Raw genomic sequence first — 24,260 nt, 5'->3', positions numbered from 1 at the left:
AAACATCCATCCATACATTTAAAACAGAGTGTAAGCTCTTTTCACACCAGCCCTCGGTCTTCACTATCCAAGAGACTGTATCCAAATCTAGTCCAACTCACCAATCACCAATCATACACTTCCCTAACGAACGCAATTATTCCAAATTCAGACCCGTGTAACTGGTCTGAATTTAGTTTTGGTTGGCAGGAACATGAAAGTAGGTGTAGATTGCTTATGATGGGTAGGAAAAGGAGATGAAACTTTCAAAACATTGTTTAAAAAAAATAGAGAAGGAATTATAACAACCACATTTTTGTTCCATTTAAACACAAGCTGTTACGTAAGTGTCCACTGCAGTAGGCTTGGTTTTAAAGAAAATTAAACAGGCACACTCTGGCTCTCTTGCAGCAAATAGTTACTTAACACACCTCAAGGAATTCAGAATATTACAGACTAATTTTTTTTTCTCTACTTAGTGCCTCAAATCTGCCAGTAATAAGAGTATTGAAAGTCAGTAGGCAGCAATTTTTAAAGAAAACCATAAAGTGATGTTGTCTGAAGAAATAAAACCACCTGGTATTCTAATGGCTACTTAAAATAACAACATTATTTGGCATGCCCTTAGCAAAAAGAATGCCTGCAGTTCCAAATATTAATGATTTTGAATGTTTTTATTAAATTTTCATACACACAAGAAAAAATGCTGAGCTGCAACGTAAGAGAAATATCAAATCAATCAGAGCCTAGGGAGTCTACAAATGGATACAGGAAAACAGGCAAAACTGGAGATTCAGACAAACTTACTACAATATGGAGCTCCTCAACAGTATAATTTTACAGACAAAATCCCCATGGACCAAACAATTAAATACAGCACTCTTACTAAAGCCAAACACTTTTATATGCCGACGTTAAATCAACATTCACACCTGGACACACATGCCTCGCACATTGAGCTGTGCTGTGACATGGGCAGCACAACCTGCCTGCCATCTATAGGCACATCCAGCTGCCGGCCCACCCACATTTTTGCCTCTTCTACCTCCCCAACGGTACCGCTGCCTCCAGCTGCAGCGGACTTACCGCAACATTGCTTTACCTATCAACAGAAAATCCAGAAATTAGCTTCCTAAGTTAAAAAATATCAAGGACTCCAGGACTGTCTCTGATTTTAAAATCCCTAGGCAGCTTTTGCCTCTAATATTAATGGGTTCTCCTTGAATGCTATCTGGTTCAGGCAATTAAATTTTTCTATAATTATTTAGATAAAACTAAAGTAAACAGGCTGAGTCATCCTGGCAATAGGCTAACAGCGGGATATCTGGAAAGCGCGGCTTTACTAAGAACATCTGCTAACACCGCAACACTTACTGAGGTGTGTAAAGTCCCAATGACCTTTTTTTTTTTCTTTCTGAGAAAGTTTAAATAATTGCAGATTGAAAATGCATGTTAGGCTGGAAATAGCCCATGAAACCATCTTTCATTCTGTATATAACAGCATACTTCAGAGATTGTTCAGACGAGTGTTTTGAAGCTTATGGATGAGTTTGTTCATAAGGTTGATGCCCTTTCTAAAAACTCAAAGAGCCTATTTTTATTGAGTATGAGAAACTAGATGAGTAAAGAAATGACAGACAAGCTCTACTAATATCATTTTATTCTGCTTTACAGGAAGGTGCATAGCATTAAATTCTGTTACTATCTTAATAGTGTACACAAACTTATTTTTTCCCCAGTAGTGACAGGTTTGACTTGCACAAGACAATGCATTTTGCAACTGATTTAGCTTCTGCATTTTTCTCTGAGGCAGTAATATTCATTTATCCAAAGATTCTGATTAGACAGGGCACTTTTCTCCCATTATATATTTCATTTTTTATAAATACAGAGGCCAAAATATTGAAATAGTAGATCTGTCATTACTACACTGTGCGAGATCAAAATCAGCACAATTTTGGCAAATGTGACTATGTGAACATTTTCTTGTCTAGGTTTTGGTATAGACTTCTTTACTGACCAATTCTTTTTAGGCTTTCCATTTTCTGCCAGTTGAGTTTGGATCCTTACCAATATATTTTGGACAGATGTAAACCTAAGACAGCTTTTGGGTTGTTTTTTGTTGAAATTCCAAACTTCCTCCAATGTTCAAGTCCCCAAACTCTTAAGTCCAGCAGACTTCACTCACTAATTCCCTTGATTTTTCAAAGTGTTCTCTCTTAATATTATATGTATAAAAACATGCTGGACTGGGTTGGTTTTCTTGAGTCTTCTATTCACCAAAAATGAAATCAATATAGGATTACAATATCTAATGCTCTTTCTAAGCCAGCTCTTCTGTAATATCATCATTATTATTATTAGCAGCACTAAATCTAAATGGAATAAATGTTTCCAGTTAGCATTAGTGGCATTTCATCTCTAATCTGCATCTAGGAAGTTTAAAGCTTCTCATAATATATTAGTATTTCTCCCACTGGTAAAAACTACACAGCTGTCTGTCTGCATCCAGTCTGAGATGTGATCCCAGTAGACGCTCAGCAGAATCTCAGGAGAGTGGTCCTCTCTAAAGTGATTTTAAAGAAATCAATCCTGTTTTATTTACGTAGGTTTGTCCTTATCATTAAATGCTTACATATTAATTTAAGAATTCTATTTTTAATGACAATTTCAAGCAATTTATTTGATTCCAAAGTTAGGCTCCCTGGTGTGTATTCCCCATGGTTCCCCGTTTGTTTTTTTTTAAGCAGAAAACAACATATGCTATCTTCCAGCCCTGCAGCACAGCAGCTGCTATGCAAAAATCAGTCTATCCCATTTTCTCAAGCCACCTATTCTGTGGACATTAATATGTGCTTGCAAAACAGAAAGAGCATGTAAAGTTAAAGACAGAAACAATTTTTATAAAGCTTCACGAAATTTGTTCTCCTGCAGGATTTTTTTCTTCCTAAACACAGTGTCTTCATCAGAAACTGCCTCGTTCTGTAAATTGTCTTCCAATTTTTGCTATGTAATCTTAACAGTTCTATGTAGCTGTGAAATATTTCTCTTTCTTATTCCAGAGTAACACGAAAAACTAAGCAATTTAAATTTGTCTTCTAACCACCCTCCACTCTATTAGGAATAATGAGCAATCTTCCAAAAACTTTCCTTGACCCAGGTTCTTCAGTTAAATGAATGAGATCTCAGGTTAGCTCCTCTTTTGTTTCAATAAATTTGAAGTCCTTAGTAGATTTTCTTCCAAAGGAAAACAAAACAAAACAAAAAAACCCCAAACAAACAAAAACCCCGAAACCAAAAATGAACAAAAAAACCCCCAACAAACAAACAAAAAAACCCCACACAACGAGTGTTACAATTCCTCTAGAACAAAATTTAAAAAAAGCTCTGACTGAAGAATAAAAGAATCCAAATCAGAGCTGCATGACCTACCACCTACGGGTGTTCAATTCCATGGCAACATGAGACTTCCTAATGATTACTCAGCCTTAGATTACTTTATGCATAATATTAGCAGCCAGTCCTCCTGCAGGGAGCTATGCTATGAAAAAAGTTTATTCTAAGGTGTCTGTTCAGAGAAGTAACCTGAACCATCAGGTAACACTTTAGAGTTTTTCAATGAGAAATTTCTGTCGGCTGCATTTTGCAAATAACAGCACTGAACCACTATTGCAGCACATATTGTGAACAATCAGTTTTGTGGTGCAGACCAACACAGCCGTTCTACAGAGGTCTTCAACTGGCTGTACTTGCAGGACAGTAAAACCCTTTATACTTGATATATTTGTGTCTGTATACACAGCATCTCACTTAACATGTATGAGTATATAAATACGAATACCTATCAATGATGTACTCAGTTTCTGATCTTACCGCTTTGAAATATTATCCAGGTTGTTTTTGATTCTCTCTCAGCTGCTGTACTGTGGTTTGTGTTTGATAAGATTTTTTTAAAAGGCCTTTAATGAATATTAAGGATGAATACATTTTCCTCATACGCCTTCAGAAAGTTTCTGCTTTCCAAAAGTTAATGAACTCTGGATTCTGAATAATTATTCTCTTTTCAAAAGATTTTGCCAATATAAAAGAATCTGTCCATAGCTCTGGCATTAAAAAGTATGCACGCACTTACTCAAGGCATGACAAAATTCCAGGTAAAGGGCCCATATCCAGTATGAGAAGTAGAAAATTCCGACAGTCAGTTTAACAAGCCAGTCCAATTTTATTAACGACGAGTAAAGCCCAATCTCAACGCAAAATCTCTCTGATACAACCCAACAAACAAGCAGGTCTCCAGGGCACATCCTAATATGGTTTAGCAGATGGCACAGTTCGTTCAGGTTCTCAAACCAAATAACAAAGCATTGATGCTACAAGAACTACCAAAGCTGTCTCATATAAACTCATAACAACTGGAGAAAATTAGGCTATGTTGCTCACCCAAAGGATCTCCTGCAAAAGGACTACTTTTCAGAAATGGAACAGATTCTAACAGTTTCTAGCATTGGAAAGGATCTGCAAACTGTAAAAAATTCAAATACAAATATACTTGTCAAGATCACCGAAACTGTACACTCCATTTCACCAAGCTAATTAACAAGATGAGGAAAAGTACAAAGATAAACATATGGGAAAGGTGATTTCTAAATATCTCTGATGTTAAGTTCCTCTACGCGTGTCACCAAACTACTTAACAGACTTGGTGGAGGGAGTTATAATATACAGCTTCTGCCTGCTGTTTCCATAATCCCTAGAACTGGAAAAGTAAAAAATAAAGTTTCTCCTAAAAACCACTCAAAATAAGATGGTATTTTGGAAGCTACCATCTTCCGAGGACACAGACGGAACATACAGGCTCAAAACTCAACCTGTGGGCTAAAATGGAGTATTATACCAACTTTGGACTAGGCTTAAAGGCTGTAAAATATAGCAACTTCCATGAAAGAAGAGATATGAGACAGTCAAATTAAGAACTGAAATATTAAGATTTACCCTGTGATGTCTACAAATTTCTGTGTTACTTTCCCAGAACAGAAAGTTTGTTTTTAAAACTCTTCATAAAAATTGGAACTGCACTCTTTGCATTTGGATATACAACTGAGATGTTCATAGTTTGGGAAACTAGCTTCAAATGTGTTGTAAGAAAAAATCTTTTCTCCTGAACCAATTCCCCTGAAACATTCCCCTGGCAAGACTCAGTTCAAGAAATTACAACACAAAAATCAAATGAAAGAGCAAAAATATCAAGCTCTATAAAATCAATAAACACATTCTGTCTACTCTATTATCAAATACATATTAACACTACCTGTTATGAGTAAAACCTCTAGTACATTCAGATTATAATAATGATGATGTTTAATAACAATTCTCCTTTATTTAAAACAAGTTGAAGGTTTATACTGTAAATTCTCAATTGAAATGCAGTTTAATTAATATGCACATATTATTGAGAAATGTTTGATATTTTTGAACACAAAGTTTTCAGTATTTTTATATCCAAAATCAACTTTACCATGGAAAAATGTTGAAGAAATATGCACACTCAAAACTCCTTATGCAAATCAAGTGGGAATTTCCACCAGTTCTAATTTATTGGATGGTGTTTCATTCATACTATTTTTAACAGACATCAAAGAAAGCAAATACTGCAGAAAACATGTTGAAGAACATTTGGTTCAATGAGCAGAGTGAATTAGCATCAACTGCAGCCTTACTGTTTGGCTAGTTTCAATGAGAGGCTGTTTTCTAAGTTTTAAGTGATCACGATTAATGGTTATACATACAAGCAACTTTTTCATAGCAACATTGATGAAAAGAGATAACTATGCAAATACACACGCATGTATGGTAAGGAGATGGGGAAAGGGAAAGAAGAGAGAGACACTTCAGTGTAAATCTGGACTGGAAAGTACATATATAATCTTCTTGAAAGCTCTAAGGTCCTCATTCATGTCTATAAATCTGCCAGCCACGAGGAGCAAAGATTTATGATTTAAGCGACCAAACATTCACTACTAGAGATGCTTAGGCAGAAAGGTGAAAAGGAATGTCTCCAATAAGTAGACCTCTGAGACAGAGTAGGGAATAATCAAAGCAAATAGCTTGCAGACAACAGATAAGGAAATGGGCTTACATAATCAATAACATCTTTTAAAAAGACCAATTTTTAAAAAGAAATCCTGTGTAGGAAAAACACCTTGATGTTCTGTGAAAGCACTGTTCATGTGAACAGCTCATTCAACTCAAGCGTTACTACAGATTGTATTTAATGAACGCCACATGATATTATATTAACAGCCACCTGATGTTCATGCCAACAGCCTGTTCTTAGTATTTAACTGCAGATCAGCGTTCTCCTTTCAAGATTTTAACACAACAGAAAGAAGCGAGTCCCTCACACGGTACCACATGGCCGAGTTCTACCTGTAGCCAGAGCCGGGTCTGGTGCGCGGCCAAGGGAGGGAGATGGGGAGGGAGAGAAGGAAGGAGGCACTTACAGGCTGGCTGGACATAGGTGGCCTCTGGGATGGGATATTCCCATCAGCTTTGGTAAAGCTGTGAAACTGTCACACTGCTGGATAAAAGAGAGATGCCATTAACTTGTCCTTACTGTGAGGAAGGGAACAAGGACAAGCAGCGGCGTGCCAAAAGGGAGGGAGCAGAGGGTGCTGTGCAAGGGTCTAGGGCAAAATGAGAGGGTGGAGGTGAAACCGGAGGTCTTGGAGTAGGAAAGTAAAGTGGGCACCGGATGCAAATCCACAGGAAAAACAGCTTCTTTCCTTCTGCCCTTTCTGAACTGTTAGTCTACACCGTGCACACAGCCAGAGGACTGGTCCCTCCTGCCTTCGTCTGTTTCTGCCTCATACACAGAATATCTGTCTCCAAGGCCCAGCAGTTGTTGACATTTGAAAATATCACACTGCACTGGAACACTTTATATTTATGCCTCTGTTGAAAGCAAAGTTATATCTCAAAGTCCCCAGAACCCACCATTACTTTCCAAATGCCAAAGCACGAGTTTTTGATGAGGGCAGGGTAAGTCAGCCGGCGTGCTCTCCACTCCTACGTCCAGCCAAAAGCTGCTTAACACATCAGTCTCTGTCCTATAAATCAGAGCAGACGAGGACTATAACTGATTTCCCCTTCCTCCCTCTTTTAGGAAGGACAGAGTAATCGAGGTTACAGAAACCTGACAGTTATTAACAGGAACAAACACGATACTCCTGACCCTAACCGCAGTTACTGAATCAGAGGCGTGTGCATGGCTCCATGCACACACGCACGTGTGCGGACACCACAGGACTCAGATTTTCCTGGCACGTTGTCTGCTGCTGGCAAGAGGAAGCAGTAACACTGTTGGCACAGAGATGCTGAGCTGAGGACTAACACAGGCCAGTAAAGTCAAAGTGAAATTAGGTTTCAAAGATTCCAGTCTTAATTTCCCTCTAGAAGAGAGTCATTCTCATCATTGTTTCCACAACAGTAATATGTACTCTTGACAAGCGATCTGCAGTTGTTTTCACATCCAGACATTCTATGTTGGTTACGCTCTGCTTGGAGGCAGAAACTGGCTTTGGTCAACAGAGATTGCAGCCTTTTTACATGATGCGTTTCAGTATGTGATGAAGTCTGTCATCCTTAAGCTTCCAAAGCACTCAGCCAACATTAACTAAATATAAAAATAATTTAATTTTTAAAAAATTAAGGCTGATAGTTCCAGCCTCAAAAACTCTCATATTTTATAGTGCTAAGAAAGAAATATCTATATAAGCCAAGGAGATGTTCTAAATGAGGGCCAATCCCATGAGTTACTTACATTGCCAAATCCCATTTAAGTGCCTAAATAATAGCTGATTGCAAGTATTTTTGTGAGTGTGGCCCTTAAACCCTAATCTCTGCCAACAAGCAGCTGAGGGCTATAGACAACCATCCTCTGACTTCTCTTCTTTGAAAACTGAACCACCATTGATTAAGGAAAACCTGGAATTTCTGGGAAAGTGTCCAGAACTGCAAACCAACGACGCCTGAAGCAGCCACTGCCATATTCTGTGCTGAGGGATCTTTCTTCTTACAAGCTGGCTGATGTAATGTGAGCTTCATTAGTGCAATGTTTTCGTGCTTGTTTTTCCCACAAAAAATCTTTTTATGAAAATAGCATTGCCACTGGTGCTTGACAAACAAGGAGTATTTACTTGTTAATTTTATGGTCATTCCCACGCATCTTCAAGTCCCATCTGCAGTTCTCCTGATGGAAGTGTGTGTCGCTATTGTATCATCAATTAGGTCAGATATGGAGATGATTGCTAGGAATTATGACGGAGATGTCATCTATTGGTTCTGAATTTCATGCGATAAACAGTGCACTTAATATGAAAACCATCTGCACATCAAGGAACAGAGATGAAACTGCAATGTATAGTGCCGACTGCTTGTTTTGCTCTTTGATGGAGCCCTAATTAACTGACTTTTCTCAACTGATTGCCAAGGGTATATGCAATGCCTCTTCCTTAAAGACATAAAACAAAGAAGGGAGATGATACAAAGAAGGAGGACACTCCCTCTTTTTAAGGACAGGTTTGAGCCTGAAGTCAAAACAATGAAAGGCTAAACTCATTGTTCAGCCTAAAGAAGATAAAATTGATAGAGGCTCATGGCAGTCCACAGATTTTTCAAAGAGAAAGGAATCATCTGTTTCCCATTTTCACAGTAGATTAGAAAAGTAGCAATGGACTTCATTTATAGCAAGGGAATGTGGGGTAAGATAGCTGAAAAATAGCCAGGAGAGTTCACCACCAGCACAGAAGGTTCCAGATTCCTCCTCATCAGAGGTGTTAAAGGGGCACATTAGACAAGTGTGGCAGAAATGAAATGGGGAATTCTAATCCCACACTTAGACAGAGAGATTGATTCACTGACTTCTAGACTGGTTTTTTTAAATTGATGATCCCATGGCTTTTACAAGGTGTTATCCTGTGGTAGGACCAAGTCATGGGAACAGGACAAAGAAAGATGACTAGAAATAGTGCAGACTGATGAGTCTTTAGACTTTTCCTTTCTGATGGAGCAGAATTAATCTTATCCTAAAAGTTTTTTCAACAGCTTTCAAGAAATACAATGTAGATAAGAACAGCTAAACCAGGCATATAGATCCCTTTGCAAAAGCATCCAATGATTTCTGGAGGATAATTCACATGAACTGTTCTAAACATCCACCTTCGACTGAGCCAATCAAACATCTACCATCTACCTTGTCAAGAGGTCTAAGTTTTATTTACTGGGAAAGAAACCTACTGGGACTGGCTGAGTTGCAGGTACCTACTCTTTTGATACTTAATGTTAGCTAAAATGAATCCCAGGACAGATGATCGGTTTTCCAGTCCCAGAACTTTGTCTCTCACTTCCCTTTAGCATCAGGAGTTCTGAACCCAGACCACAGAACAAAGGCACTCTTCCTCCCTGATAAGTAATTCCCAAAACCCCCGAGCTCTGACTGTAAGTATATATTCTCTCTGCTTTTCTCTCCCACCTTCAAATTTTGCTTTTCTTTACTCCTTAAGCTGCAACACCTTACTGCTATTATCATCTGTCTGAAACTGGGAAACACTGGAGGGATTGTAGTGACAGAGACTAGAACAGTGTTGCTTCAAACTGCTTTTCAGGGAAGCACAGACAGGCTTTCCAAGCTTTGCACCATTTGACAGCACTTACTAATAATTTTAATGTTCTTAGATTAACTATCAGGAACACACAGATACACGGTGTGATCACACAAACTTCATTTGCCAAGCAAAACAAGCTAAAAGCTCAGTTGTTTTTTAATTTTCTCTCTAAATCTTGCTCCTACCTCAGAGAAGGCTGACTAGATCCATATAATTTGGTACATCAGCTATTAATGGCAAGCAAGCTAAACAAGTTTTCTGATACCAAACTTCCCCAAAAATAGAGAGCAAAGCTGATGTATACTTCACAAAGGAATTAGAGACATAGTCTGGAGTCTGATTTTCTGCTCTTTGCTCCTGTAGTCAAGACAGTCAACATTCACTGAACCCTTACCTAGTATTACAGAAAAGCAAATACCACAACAAATAGCTAAAGTTGTATTTTCAACCTAGATTTTACGTTTTGCTGTTGTTTTTGTCTTTTGTCATTGTTGTTTTGGTTTGGTTTGGTTTTTCAGCTCAGCATAATACGGTTTCCAGCACCAAAGTTCCAGAGAAAGATAGTGCTTACTCAAAGAGATCACAATATGTCAGAGAAAAAAAGACCAGGCAGAGTCAGATGATGTCTGTACTTTGACATGAGATCTCCAAAAAAGAGCTATATACTTGAAAAAGGGACTTAGACAAATCTGTTGTCAGCATTTCTCCCCCAAGTCACCTCTGGAAAATCAGCCACAGGGTTCAGTGTGAGGAGACACAGGGCAGCCACCTGTGCCATCTCTCAGGTAAGAGGCACAAGTGAATCCAGACTATGAAGTTGACTACCTGGCTCTCCTCTCATTAAAGGCAAGGACAGCCGTGATGGCCACATTGCCGCCTGGGAACCTTCCCTGCTGCCCAGATATGTCCCACTTACTTTTCTAATTCCTGTCTTGAAGATGGCTAAAGTTACTTTTTTATGGTTAGTACATTTTACCTTAGAGGCAACTACAGCAATCTCTTTATTGCAAAGAGCAAATCTGGTGCACTATTTGATTTTTATTTCCATATTACAAGGTCCTCTAGAGGAAGGCAGAACGTGTGCTTGCTTCTGTCTGTGCCTGATGCAAAATGTCATTGCCTGGCCCAGTAGCAAAGACACCTCCTTTTTCAGACTCATCCCTCAGCTCACAATGTAAGGTCTATGCAAGCTGGCTTCTCCTGCTCCTGCACAGCTAACGGAGCATTTGTCTGGATCCAGGTAAATCAAGAAGCCCTCCAGTTCCACAGGTTAGTCAGGGAAATGCAAGTGAAATCTTTCATTCTGAACGTATATTTGCATCAAAACCAGTGATGAAGTGGTGAAGTCAAACAAGCACGCACATGATGACTATGAAGTAGTTACTACTATAAGAAATTATTTTATGACTGATTTTTCAGTCAGCTATTCTTTGAGACCTTTGATATTTTGAAAAAAGATTAGAGGAGCTGATAGCAATGGATTTCAAACACACCCTGGACTGAGAGATAGTGCACGGGGGAACAAAGCCTTTGCTGGGTCTTGGTCTAAACAAAAACAAACTCAATGTAAATGTAGGTTTTTTCTTTTTTTTTTTTTTTTCAAACACACAAAGCTTATACTTTATTTATTACTACTGTGGTTCCTAAATTAAGAAAACTTTTTGTAAAAATAATAGTATTTGAAAATCAAATATGTGTTTTCCTTAGAGGATTACATACATTGATTGCATTATTGTATTAGTCGGTCTTCCACACAGAATTGTATCTATCTTCCTTTATCATACTACCTGTGAAGCATTACCTAAATCTCAATCATCAGAACTGTGAGTTTGAAAGATTGTGATAAAGAAGCAGAATAAATTCAAAGAGAAAATACAGACAAAGCGCTAAGAAAGACCTTGCAAAGCAGGAATTCCACCAAAGACATTACTATTTCCTACGGTATACAAAATTCAGGCTGAAGTGAAGTTTTATGCTGAATAGGCAGATACATTTCTCTTGGCAGCTTTATTGTTGCTTTCAGTTGCCTCTTATTTTCAGTATTCAGAACTTAAAGAATAAAACTATTTATCCTCTTTCTGAAATCAACTTAAGTGATAACAGTTCTGCTTTAATTAGCATGATATGGAAACTTGCCCTCTACTTTGGTTGTCAACATTTTAAAAATACATCTTCTTACCACTTTCATCCAGCAAGAAATCATCCTGGTAACGGAACTTTTCTGGTCCACATGCAATAAAAATGTCATCATCGCCAAAGAAATCCTGAAGGCACATCACCTACAAGCAAAAAGGAAAAGAAGGCATTGTATGAAATACTTCATCATCAAAATTGGAAGAATAATAAATCCCTCCTTGTCTCCATCTGCATGAAAATTCTTTGCTTTTAATGGAATCAACAGGGCTTCACCTCCAGATAAATTTCAAAGCTGTGCTCTGACCACCTGTTGCAAGTGAGAAACACTTTTATGGACACTGCAGGAAGAGAATGACAAAACAAAAAGCCATAACTGTCACATTTATTACATGATACATCGATGGAGTATGACGTAAATGCCTTTTGTTTACGCACAAGGTACCATTCAGCAGTTGACAGATAATTAATTTGCTTTTGAGCCCATATTTCTATCCTTTGATTGCCATGAAACAAGACTACAGCTTTGTATGCAGAATTAAATGCAGTTATTTCAGCAAAATCTCCTGTACAGGGAATGAAACTCATATGGGTGAACCGAGTCTCCATCACACACCCGTCATCTTCACCAGCAGAGTCAATGAGAAGCCACTTGGAAGGCACCAAGCTGAGCAATCAGGTGAGCTGGGAATGATTCTTCTAATACTGAGTAAAAGAATAATCCCTCTCTAGTCCCAAATTTGAATAGTCAGGATTACATTGCAGTAATTTTATGTCTAAATATGAGATTTCCTTACAACAGCTTTTAGTTCACAATGCACTACTTAACAGTTTAATGTTTCCAGTTATATGATTATTTTTACTAATGCTCTTAAAGAAAAACCAGTAACTGTCCAAAAATCTGACTTTAGACTTATTGATCCAGTTCTGACAAATTTTAAAAACAAATTAGGTATCAAACTACCTTTAAAAACACAAAGTCACTTGGTAAACAATATTATAAGCTCTGTTCCTGCTTCGTATTTACAAGAAAAATTAAAAAGGCTATGTTTGCTTTTTTTTATATAATGTTTTGCAAATAAATAGCACACTAATGTTTGAATACGATAATTTGACAGAGTTTCAAGTCAACAGCGTACAGACAGGAAAGCAGCCCAAAAAGAATTTCTAAAAATTGACAAAACAGTTGAGACCAGCCCAGCTGAATCAGACCACCCCCTTCTAAAAAGCAGGGGTGGGGGGGAAGTCAGCATTTAAGGCCTACAAAAACACAAGTGAAAGAATTAGCTAATGAGATTAGACAGACTTTGACATAAAAACAAGCATTCCCTCGACCTGCACTGACTGGTGTCTAGGGGTTGTGAAATTCATATCATGCTTCCCGGAAACACGCCTGAAGGCTTTGGCATCTACAACAGTTAGGAGCCCCTATGCTAGGAAAATCTTAGGGAAGAAAAATAGTAGTACATGACGTGACTTGCTTGCAAAGGAAGATTTGTCATTAAATCTATTTTAAAGGTAGAGCAGTAGCAGCTGGAAAAACAAAAAAGAGAAACTCAAAAGAAGAACTAAATGAAATAAATATCCTGAAAGAAACAGAGGTACTCCCAAAATGACACTTTCCTTAAGCAATGCACATAATTTTAAATTCAGCTCCACCACAGCCTTATTCCTATCAACGTTGTCGTGTTACCACCACACAGTACCTGAACACGAACATCAAAAAGTAAATATTTGATGAAGCTTTTTACCATGTTCCTACTCAGTTTATGTTCTAGTAGTGCATCAGCCTCAGCAACCTTTATATGCACTCAGTAACTTCCCATCTTTTTTTTTTGTCCACAAGACATACCCTGCCTATCTTCCCACTCCATACTCCCACCAAGCTTCAAACATCTCTTCCCTTCAGTCAAGTTCCTCTGAAATTGCCACCTCTCCCACAGCATGCACAAAACTACTAATTTGCAGAATGACATTACAAATCCTGTGATTTCCTGTGTGCCTCCCAAGTTTGCCACACTTCTGGGGAGTGATAACCTTTATATTTGTGTTTATGCTAAGCAGAGTATTAGAACTGAAGAAATAACAAGCAACAATAGGCACAAAGTTGAGCTATTTTGACAAAAATCATGAATGAAAGTTACATTAATATTTGAATTAAAAAATTGTATGGATTTAATAAAACTCAAAATGCTTGTCTCTGCCCAGTTAGGAGTTTCATTCACGCCCAAACAAGAAATGGCGGTAGCAACATCTAAACAGGCTCAGCTACGCCAATAATTAAAGCATCTGAGGTTCAATAAGTGCAATTTACATGCACATCAGGAAGAAAACAGGATCAGCAAAATAGAAAAACAATTCGTACTTAGACATCCTAGGTTTTTATTAAACTTTACACTTATAATTTAAAGTGTTCTTATACTCGCCTCTTTCCTCCATGCTTTCAGTTTCCTACTGTGTATGTGACACTGCATACATTTCTTACAGGTTTTCTTGCTGCCTGAGATTTTATTAACTTGGGAATTACAATTCTAGCTCCTAGAAAGCTCATAGCAAGAGCATCAGTTCCCTCCAAACCCATCCGTCTCTGGAATAACTTCTCTTCAGGCTTCCAGTATCTTTTAATCTTATTTATTGGAAGCCTCGACATGTCCTTCATTGTCTGCTTTCTCCTCTGCCGCATTTTCCACCCTTTCTGTCTCAGCATCCCTGGCCCGCTCTGCTCCCCAGCTCACGCTCCTCAGAGGTTCCACTACCAGGTCTTCCCAGAAGGCATCTCACAAACACACAGGACCCTCTTCTCTTCCAGGCTTTTTTGGCAAGAAATCTGCGAGCACTTTTTTTCCCACGCGTAGTCATCAGCTAAGTGACAGGACCTGCTTTTTATTACCCATTTTCACTTCTGGAGAACACAAGTCCTCAAAAGTTACGGTTTAGAAGATCAAGGATTTGTATCACCCATACCGGACTATGTCAGTGCTTAAGAGGTCAGTGTGCTCTGTTGCATGTGACCAGCTTTAAAATTAGTCAAATTTTAAAACAGTGAATTACAAAAGCTTCCCTGAACATTTTTGTTGCTTTCAAGTCACAGAACTCATCTTTCACAAAAGAAGTTTTTATCTTTCATATTCCACCAGGACATTTCTCACAGTGGGGTAAACAAAGACTGTGAAAGAGCAGTTAAATATTACCTACGTAAAAAGAAACTGAAAAAATTCTTTTCTAGCACACATCTGGTATTAAATACACTGTGAAAATTGCAAACAAACACTTTCTGGCAAATATGTGATATTTAAAGTTAATGGTGTCTCCTACACTCTGTAGGGGAATGAATAAATAACAGTAACATTATCAGAGGCCAGAGTCTCAGGCATTACAATCCTTTGCATGGGTGGCGAGACAGACAACAAGCAGCAGCAAATCGATCATTAGTAAAGCCTTCAAGCAATATACAAGTCACACAAAAAAGACTAGCTGTCTTGTATATACCCGACGCGAACCAGAGGAGAGGCAGAAGAATTTGTCATGCCTAAACTCAACTGAGCAAGTTGCACAGCCTGGATCCCCCCCAAATCCTTGTGCTAGCAAACAGCTTCAGAATCCCACATGCCCTTCCGGTGGGAGACATGGATGCCTGCCTAGGAAGAATCCCAGATCATCTCATATGTCAGACACTGGGTTGGCGTTTTTGCTGGAAACCCAGGGGAGACCCAGCCAGGCCAAGCACAGCTGCCGGTGGGTGTGCAGGAGAGCGGCTCGGCTGCCCCAGAAGGAGAACAGGGCAGCAAGCTGGGCTTCCAACCCAGCTTCAGGACTGGCTTTGCACCGTAGCACAGATGCTATGGGCTCATTAAAAATTACCTTCACTTTTCTTTCTTTTTTTTTTTTTTTAATACAGGCAAGTACCTTGAACCAACAAGAAATCACCAAACTACTGTGGAGCCTTTTGTTTTCCTGAACTGGCATGAAACATTTAAGCTCTTAGTAGTCATCTCTTTGAAGCTCGCCATCTACAAAAGATGTGAGAAATTATGCTTTACGTTTTGGAGCACAGATGACCCGAGAATAAGTACAGCAGCTTGTAGAGCCATTGCCTGGTTTTATTCTCTCACCATAAGCAAGAAAGAGCAGTCAGCAGTGGTGTGGAGGAGGTGCAGAGGGAGGGAAAGAAGGAAAGAGGAACGGAGGGAAAAGAGAGGGAAAGGCAGAGGGGAAGAGGTGGACAGGGAGAAGAAGGAGTGAGGGAAGAAGGGAGGAACGGAGAGAGGGGTCGAATCAATGCTTTCCTTAAAAGCAAGAAATGAAAGCTACAGATTAAATCACCTTTATAATTGCTGTATTCTGGCTATAGTGGGGTCAGGGACCTTTTTGAATTAATGTTTTAAAAGAAACACACACAAAACAAACAAAAAAATTTCTTTGCATGTGTCAGTCACAGCAAATCAAATACTTTCCTATTGTTTTAAAGTTGACCATATGTCAAGTTAACAACGACACTGACATCTTTAGATAAATAAGAACCAGAAACTCCAATTTTCCTCTGCATTCAGGAATAGCTCACAGTGCCAGCCAGCACAGTACACCACCACCAGCAGCGTTTCTAACTCTCTGGTTTTGTTACAGTTGTCTTAATTCTGGGTTCTTGGGCAGAAAAGCAGGAGGGAAGTGTACTGCTTGTCTTCTTTTAATAACAACAACTTAATTAGACTGAAAGCTGAAAGCTATTTTGGATGAGCAATGAGAAAACCTCAAGATGGGATACCCTCAGGCACCTCGACTGTTGGAGAGCTGGAAAGAAAAGTGAGGACAAAGAAATGAGGCGATAAAACAAAAAAGATGCAGAAGAATCTAAGGAGATCTGAAATGAAAAGTGAGTAAAGGGGTTTTCTGAAAAGCAAAAGGAAAAAGAGGGATGGCAAAAGGAAAACTTAAGGTGTAAAGGAAGGAAGAAAGCCACAAGGCAGCAGTGCACACAGAGGAACAAGCTGGTGTGGAAAGAACATCCCAAAGGAGGGGACAGGCAGAGAGTGGATGGCAAATGCTCTCCAGACCTCATCCCCTACCAGCTAGCTGGGAAGTTTTAAACCTATTTTGAAGTAACCTTTTTGAATATGAAACAATGTCATGTTGAGTTTGATTATCATTTCCCTGATGGTGAAAAAGACATTAAAAAAAAAAAACTTTATGCTTGGAAAAACCTCAGTATTCAATGACTCATGACTTTAGGACTCTGACTCATTAATTTTGTGTCAGGTTTTATGAGTTTTATTACGGAACTGTTTTTCATTTTCCTGCTACTTTTGATTCACTCAGCCTCAATGTTTAATTCCTAGGCAGGTCTGTTTAATACTTCATATGTTGAAGGAGCTCACTACGCCTCCATTCTACCTTTTTTCTATTTTTTTTCCCCTCTGACTGATTTTTCCAATAAAAAAAATCCCCTCATTGTTTTAAGATATAAATTGATCTTTATTGATGTCTTCCCCCTGTTTTGCTCCTTAACCAAACTATATTTTCCACTAACTACCACCTGTGCAGTACTTAATTTTATCCACTTCCCCACTCTTTGTCTACTGCTTCATGGAGGAACATCTCAGACTAGATCCTAAACTGATTTCAATATCTACTACTGGCAGTCAGTAGTGACAGCTATGGATTTTCCTGAGAGCTTATAAATCCACACAGTTTGTTTGTATAGTTATTAACACAGCCTTGTTTAACTTCATAATCCTAGCAGAATTACAGGAACAGAACAGACCTGCTACATTACTACATTGATCTCCCAGCCAGTATAGGGCTGCTTGTCAGACTTGCTTTCCCAATGCTTTGTTCAGTTTTGTAATATATTCTTTACTGTGTAGAGCTTCTCTTAGCAGAAAGACCTGTAAAACAACCGTTACTTATTCAGAGGGATTTCTTGGCTTCAGGAAACTCAGATATTAATCATTCCATACTGGTGTAATTGCTCCTTAGGTCATTGCTGTGAAACAAGAAATCCAAACATATCAATAAGGCTTTCAGAAAGGGGAAAGAAAAATACTCATTGTTTCTACAAATATTTTATATCAAGCCTTTTCTTTTTTTTTTTTCAGCAACCTCAGCCAGCCCCATTCTGTGTGCACTATGGGATAACAGCAAGAAATATCCTTTCTGAGGGAAAGGAATCAACAGGAATTCACAGAGTATTTGAGCATTTCCTTCAAGTTTAAGGCAAGTCTATTTCCCTTCCTGTTGGCTCAGGCTCTGAGGCTTTTATTCATGCCCTTTCACATTTATCTGTTGCTACACACATGCCACTTCTTGAGATCCAGTCATCTACAAAAAATATAATCTATCATCAGCATATATGTACTTCCTCTCTCAGCTTCTGCTCCAAGATCCCTCCTCAGATGGTGGCGTAGCTGAAGGCACTGCGAGGTATCTGCTATACATTCCTGAACGGCTCTGAATTCGTTCTGTTCTGTTGGAGTGAAATCTCCATGGTGACAACTGCATCATCAAGCTGTGACAGCTTTTCAGTGAAGAAAAGCATTTTATCATGAGATTTTTATTACAAGAGTGCCCTCTGTAAATGAAGAGGAGATGTTACCATAGGGGTTAAAGCTGGCTGAAGCTACACAGCAACACTGTCTTTAGCAGCTGGCTTGTGAGGCCGCATTGCAGATTAATGCCTCTGAAACAGTATGTGTATCCTCCCAAATTAGATAACACAAGACATCATCAAAGTCAGAAACATTGATTTTTGTATTCGAACTCAGCAGAAATAGTTTGCTGTCACACTGTCTCACAGGAGCGGATGGAAAGCAAGCTGGTGTCCTCAGGCCCAGGGAAGCCATGCTTGGCCCCCCACACACCTTCCTCCTCAACTACTTGTTGATCAGCACCAGCTCAGGACTGGCCAGTCTTCATTTTGTTCCCTCTGTCACCAATGCAGAGGTTGCTCTATTCATTTAATTGTCGAAGATGTAGTATCAGCCTACTTTGACGATTTGTGTGTTCCTCAGCATCCATTCTGTGCTATACACAACTTGGCTTTTATGATCTTTATCCAGGTAAGGCTTGGCTAAAAAAACACTAAGAATGAACTACCTGGTTTTTTGTCTGAACATATTTCTGTCTTGGTCAGTAAGGGGTTTTCATAAGGACAAGAAAGACTTTACACACTATACTTTATACACTAATTTTAATATCCTCCATTTTGTTTTTCTGTCTTGCACTAAATGATGTCATGCTTAGAAGAAAATTACTCTAAATTAAGATTCAGGTTTTGCAGTTGTGTCACTACCTTCACAATCACAGAATCACCGAATGCTTGTAAGGGACCTTAAAGATCATCTATTTCCACCCCCCTGCTGTGGGCAGGGACACCCTCCACAGAATCATAGAATGTCCTGAGTTGGAAGGGACCCACAAGGATCACTGAGTCCAACTGCTGTCCCTGCACAGGACAACCCCACAGGTCACACCATGTGTCTGAGGGTGTTGTCCAGTCTCTTCTTGAACACTGTCAGGTTGGGGCCGTGACACCTCCCTGGGGAGCCTGTTCCAGTGTCCACCACCCTCTGGGGGAAGAACGTTTTCCTAATGTCCAACCTCAACCTCCCCTGGCACATCTTCCTGCCATTCCCTCAGGTTCTGTCATTGGTCACCAGAGAGAAGAGCTCAGCGCCTGCCCCTCCTCCTCCCCTTGAGAGGAAGCTGCAGCCGCCATGAGGCCTCCCCTCAGTCTCCTCTTCTCCAGGCTGAACAAACCAAGTGACTTTAGCCACTCCTCACATGGCTTCCTCTCTAAACCCCTCACCAAGTTTGTAGTCCTCCTTTGGACACTCTCTAATAGTTTTATATCCTTTTTATCCTGTGGCGCCTAGAACCGCACCCAGTGCTCCAGGTGAGGCCGCACCAGTGCAGAGCAGAGCGGGACAATCCCCTCCCTGCCCGGCTGGCCATGCTGGGCTGGATGCACCCAGGACACAGTTGGCCCTCTTGGCTGCCAGGGACACTGTTGGCTCAAGTTCAACTTGCTGTTGACCAGAACCCCCAGATCCCTCTCCACAGAGCTGCTCTCCAGCCTCTTGTCCCGCAGTCTGTATGTACAGCCAGGGTTGCCATGTCCCAGGTGCAAAATCTGGCACTTGCCCTTGTTGAACTTCATGCAGTTGGTCATTGCCCAGTTCTCCAATTTGTCCAGATCCCTCTGCAGGGCCTCTCTGCCCTCAAAAGTGTCAACAGCTCGTCCCAATTTTGTGTCATCGGCAAACCTGACACATAGACCAGCTTGCTAAAAGCCTCATCCAACCTGACCTTGAAGACTTCCAGGGATAGGGCATCCACAACTTCTCTGGACAGCCTTTTCTGGTGCCTTGCCACCCTCATGGTGAATAACTGCTTCCTTGTATCTAATCTAAAACTACGCTCTTTCAGTTTAAAGCCATTACCCCTTGTCCTATCCCTACATTCCCTTGTAAAAAGTCTCTCCCCATCTTTCTTGTAGGCCCCCTTTATGTACTGGAAGGCTGCTGTAACGTCTCTCCAGAGCCTTCTCTTCTTCAGGCTGAACAACTTCAACTCTCTCAGCATGTCTTCACAGGAGAGCTCTTCTGGCCTCTGATCATCTTTGTGGCCCTCCTGTGTTCTCATTCCAACAGGTCCATGTCCTTCCTATGTTGGGGGCCCCAGAGCTGGACGCAGTACTCCAGGTGGGGTCTCACGAGAGCGAAGCAGAGAGGCAGAATCACCTCCTTTGACCTGTGGGACACACTTCTTTTGATGCAGCTCAGAATATGGTTGGCTTTCGGGGCTGCAACTACACATTTCTGGCTCATGTTGAGCTTTCCATCAAGCAGCACCCCAAAGTTCTTCTCCTCAGGGCTGCTCTCAATCCATTCTCTGCCCAGCCTGTATTGGTGCTTGGGATTGCTCTGACCCATGTGCAGGACCTGGCACTTGCCCTTGCTGACCTTCATGAGGTTTGCAAGGGTCCACCTCTAAAGCCTGTCCAGGTCCCTCTGGATGGCATCCCTTCCCTCCAGCATATCAACCACACCACACAGCTTGGTGTCATCAGCAAGCTTGCTGAGGGTGCACTCAATCCCACTGTCCTTGTCATCAACCAAGATGTTAAACTGCGACAGTCCCAATACCAACCCCTGAGGAATGCCACTTGTCACTGGTCTCCACTTGGAGACTGAGCCGTTGACCATAACTCTTTGAGGAACACGTTTGATTTGTGACAGACCTTTTTAAAAACTTTAAAATTAATCCTCTCAAACTCAGATAAAGACAATAGAAACTTGGCAGTTCTAATATACTGAAACTACTCTACCTTGGTCAGAATAATTTTTGTGTTATATTAAACTAATTTAGTAAACAAGCTTCTTTGTTACAGAATTTGAGGAGAGCAAGGGACTTTTCCCAACAGGGAACTCAGGGAGTCATGCATGAATGCAATGTGGAGAAGCACTAATATTCAGTTTCATGAAAGGTTTCTCTATAAGAACCACTAACATGGCAAATTGAAACTCCTCCTGTCAAAAACTGCTTCACAGCAGACAGGTTAAAAGCAGTGAGAATGTGGCTCCTATCCACACCCAAAAAAGACTCCTTATCAAATGTTACTTTACTTTGACAGCAGCACCAACATGCAATTGCACTGACTAGCTAGTGTGGAGCAACATAACACACATTCACATGGGAAAGAGGAAAAATGCAGAGATAGCATCATCAAACCTAGGGTGAGCATTTCTTCCTTTCACCTACTTTTGCATCTCCTGCATCAAATATAAACTTGCTGCCCTTCATTTTCTAACCATCTCATTGGTTCTTTTGTCCCCTCACTCCACTATTCAAACCTTGTAGTGTCTTAAAATTCCATTTCCCTCTGCACCTCTTGCTTCCAAAGGTCTCCAGCGCTGACGTCTGTTATTGCAGCCACCTCTAACTTAATACACTACCGTTGCCCTCTCACTTCAGTTCTCTCTTCTAAACTCATCTCTCTATATCACACACCACAACAATACATCCTTCCCCAGGCAATTCCCATTTCCTCTTCTACCAGACTCCATTTTCTTCCCCACATATGAATTCTTTGAGTACGCTCTTTCCATCCCCTTGATACTCTGGCTAAAACTCTGGCAACACAATGTAATTCTCCTCCCACATCCTCCTCTTCAGCACCCTCTAAAGAGCATGACAGGCATTAAGTTGTGGCCCTTTACAACCTCTCCATCACTCCACTATGGATAGTATTTGCAAAGTCAACAGCAGTCTCTTTCTGAAATGCTTTTTCCTCATTCTTAATTTAACTCCAGTCTATAAGAGCCACATAATTTCTCTGGAAATCTCCCTTCTGGTTTTCATAGTACAATATTCAGTTATTCTCCTGCTGCAAAGACTGCAATCAGTGCAGTTTCAATCCACTCTGATTCTTTGGCTCCTTTCTCTTATTCTGTACTATGTCCTTGATTACAGTCATCAGGAAACTCTACACTTCCTACATTTTCAACCTCAGAGCCTACAATATAAGCTGTAAAACTACTGGCTTTCCAAGTCCATAATCTTAGTGAGTTCCTCTTTTTCTTTAGAGCTGAAATTTAAGATATTACTTTGCTCCTTCACTCCCTATATAAAAAGTGTCTCAAATACTTTGTTACTATTACTGAAACCTTAATTCAATGTACCTCTTTTACTTTAACTGTCCAGCTCCTGCTCTTTAGCATTCCAGTACATACAAAGCAACTAAGAGTAAGCATTTCAGAGGAGTATTTCAGATCTTACAGTTATCAGATGTGAGGTGAACAAACACCTTCACCCACCCTCTAATGGTTGAAGATTATTGAAGCATTAGCTTTTGCCGTTGCAAAACTGGAATGCATTGCAGGTTCATGCTACGTACAGAAAAACGCAGCTCTCAGTAGAGTTTCTTCAGAAACTTTTATTTCTGCTATATCTGGTTTGAGAGTGACTATCATACACAATTTACATCGGGGAAACCTGGATCTGTACAGTTTACATAGCAAGCAATAACTTTTCATCATGCTTTATGCATTTTATCTTTATGTTTTATGTTTATTTGATTGCCAGTATGGATTTAACAAAGGCCTTGAGTTATCCACAAACTGACTTATCTTCCATTTTGGGCACTTCACTTCCCCAAGTTATTGACGGATGCCATTGCTTAGTCAGAATCCAAGGTTTGTGTGCTGCAAAGATTTTGCTATCTAAATAGATTACATGAGATGAACTGATGAAGAGGAGCATCACAGTAAGAACATCACACTGGCACTTCTTTATATGGGTACTCATAGTCAAGGTCCCATAACTTGTTCAACTCCAAAGCAATATCCCAGGACTAAAACTAGTTTAAAAATTCTGAATAGTAAGTTTTAACTCTGCTTCTTTTGAGGCTTCAAAAATTTTATTGTGTGGCATTTCCTACAAAACAAGAATTTGCATTTCCAGCCAGGTATATCCTATGTTTTGACTGGAAACACCTTGTGACATTGTTTACTCCTTAAACTCCTATGAAGTGTGCAGCAAATCTCAAACAGTAACAAACAAGCAATGACTTGCGTACAACAGGTCACATAATCTTTGATCCAACCCCCGCACAGTGTCAACAAAAAGATGGACATTTGCTCCAAGTTCTGAATCGGAGCTGTATACTATTGCTTTGTGGTCCAGCAGGTGACCCATAGCATTTTCTTGGCAGACAAGAGACTGCTAGAGCATAAAGCAAACCAAAAGCCGCTGTATGTCCTCTACTGTCTGCCCCAGGGTGACACAGAAAGTGGGATCAGACATTATTATTGCCTCTTGTGTTGATACTGAGGAAGGACAGAGGGATGCTCTCTTCCCCCAGCAGCTCTGCTCAGTAACACCTACTGGAAGCAGCAGCTAGCCAGGTATCTGTACATTGCAGCATCAGTCAGAACTACTCCCAAATCCAGGGAAAGCCAACATCACAGTGTTATCTCAAAAATAACTGTATTATTATTCATAATATAATTTATCATTATATTTAAATTAATGTTCTAATTAAATCTAAATATTTTATTTTGTATTAATAACACAAAAGATAAAGCTTAGTTACTGAATAGATTATGCAGGCAAGTAAGCAGAAAGGCATACTTATGGGTAATTCAAGGACCAGAGCAATTTTTCAGCAATGTTTTTGGCAAAGAAACAGGAAAGTGAACCTTCAGGTCCAGAAGTCCAGCTGGATTAAGAAGCGGGATGTCCATCTGTCACAAGCGCATTCCAAGCATTCTTTTTGCCTGTCAAATACACAGTGCATATTCCTACACCACAATTAAAAGGGAGATAACTTTGCAGCCCTGGAGCCCAGACAGTCTTGCTTATAAAAGTCAAACACATGGTCCAGCTAAACATTTCTCCTAAATAATGAATCTCTTGGCTACATCAACTACAGTCTTCTTTTGCATTGAAGGAAACTGAATCCTGCTAGTCACCATGAAATACGCTCCTGTT

General features: G+C 39.9%; 1 protein-coding gene across 7 annotated transcripts in view; it reads right to left on the bottom strand.

Annotated features, from left to right (window-relative positions):
• Window positions 1–24,260, bottom strand: part of DCLK1 (doublecortin like kinase 1) — a 240,352-nt gene that overhangs the window by 106,079 nt on the left and 110,013 nt on the right. For all 7 annotated transcript variants that reach the window (XM_065634183.1, XM_065634192.1, XM_065634227.1 and 4 more), the window contains exon 3: window positions 11,821–11,920. In XM_065634183.1, coding sequence (XP_065490255.1) covers window positions 11,821–11,920 — 100 coding nt within the window. The remainder of the gene's footprint in view (window positions 1–11,820; window positions 11,921–24,260) is intronic.

The sequence above is a fragment of the Caloenas nicobarica genome, chromosome 1 (genome assembly GCF_036013445.1).
Source record: "Caloenas nicobarica isolate bCalNic1 chromosome 1, bCalNic1.hap1, whole genome shotgun sequence".
Taxonomy (NCBI): Eukaryota; Metazoa; Chordata; class Aves; order Columbiformes; family Columbidae; genus Caloenas; species Caloenas nicobarica.
Note: the sequence above shows the minus strand (reverse complement) of the source record. Positions and strands in the feature narration are given on the sequence as shown.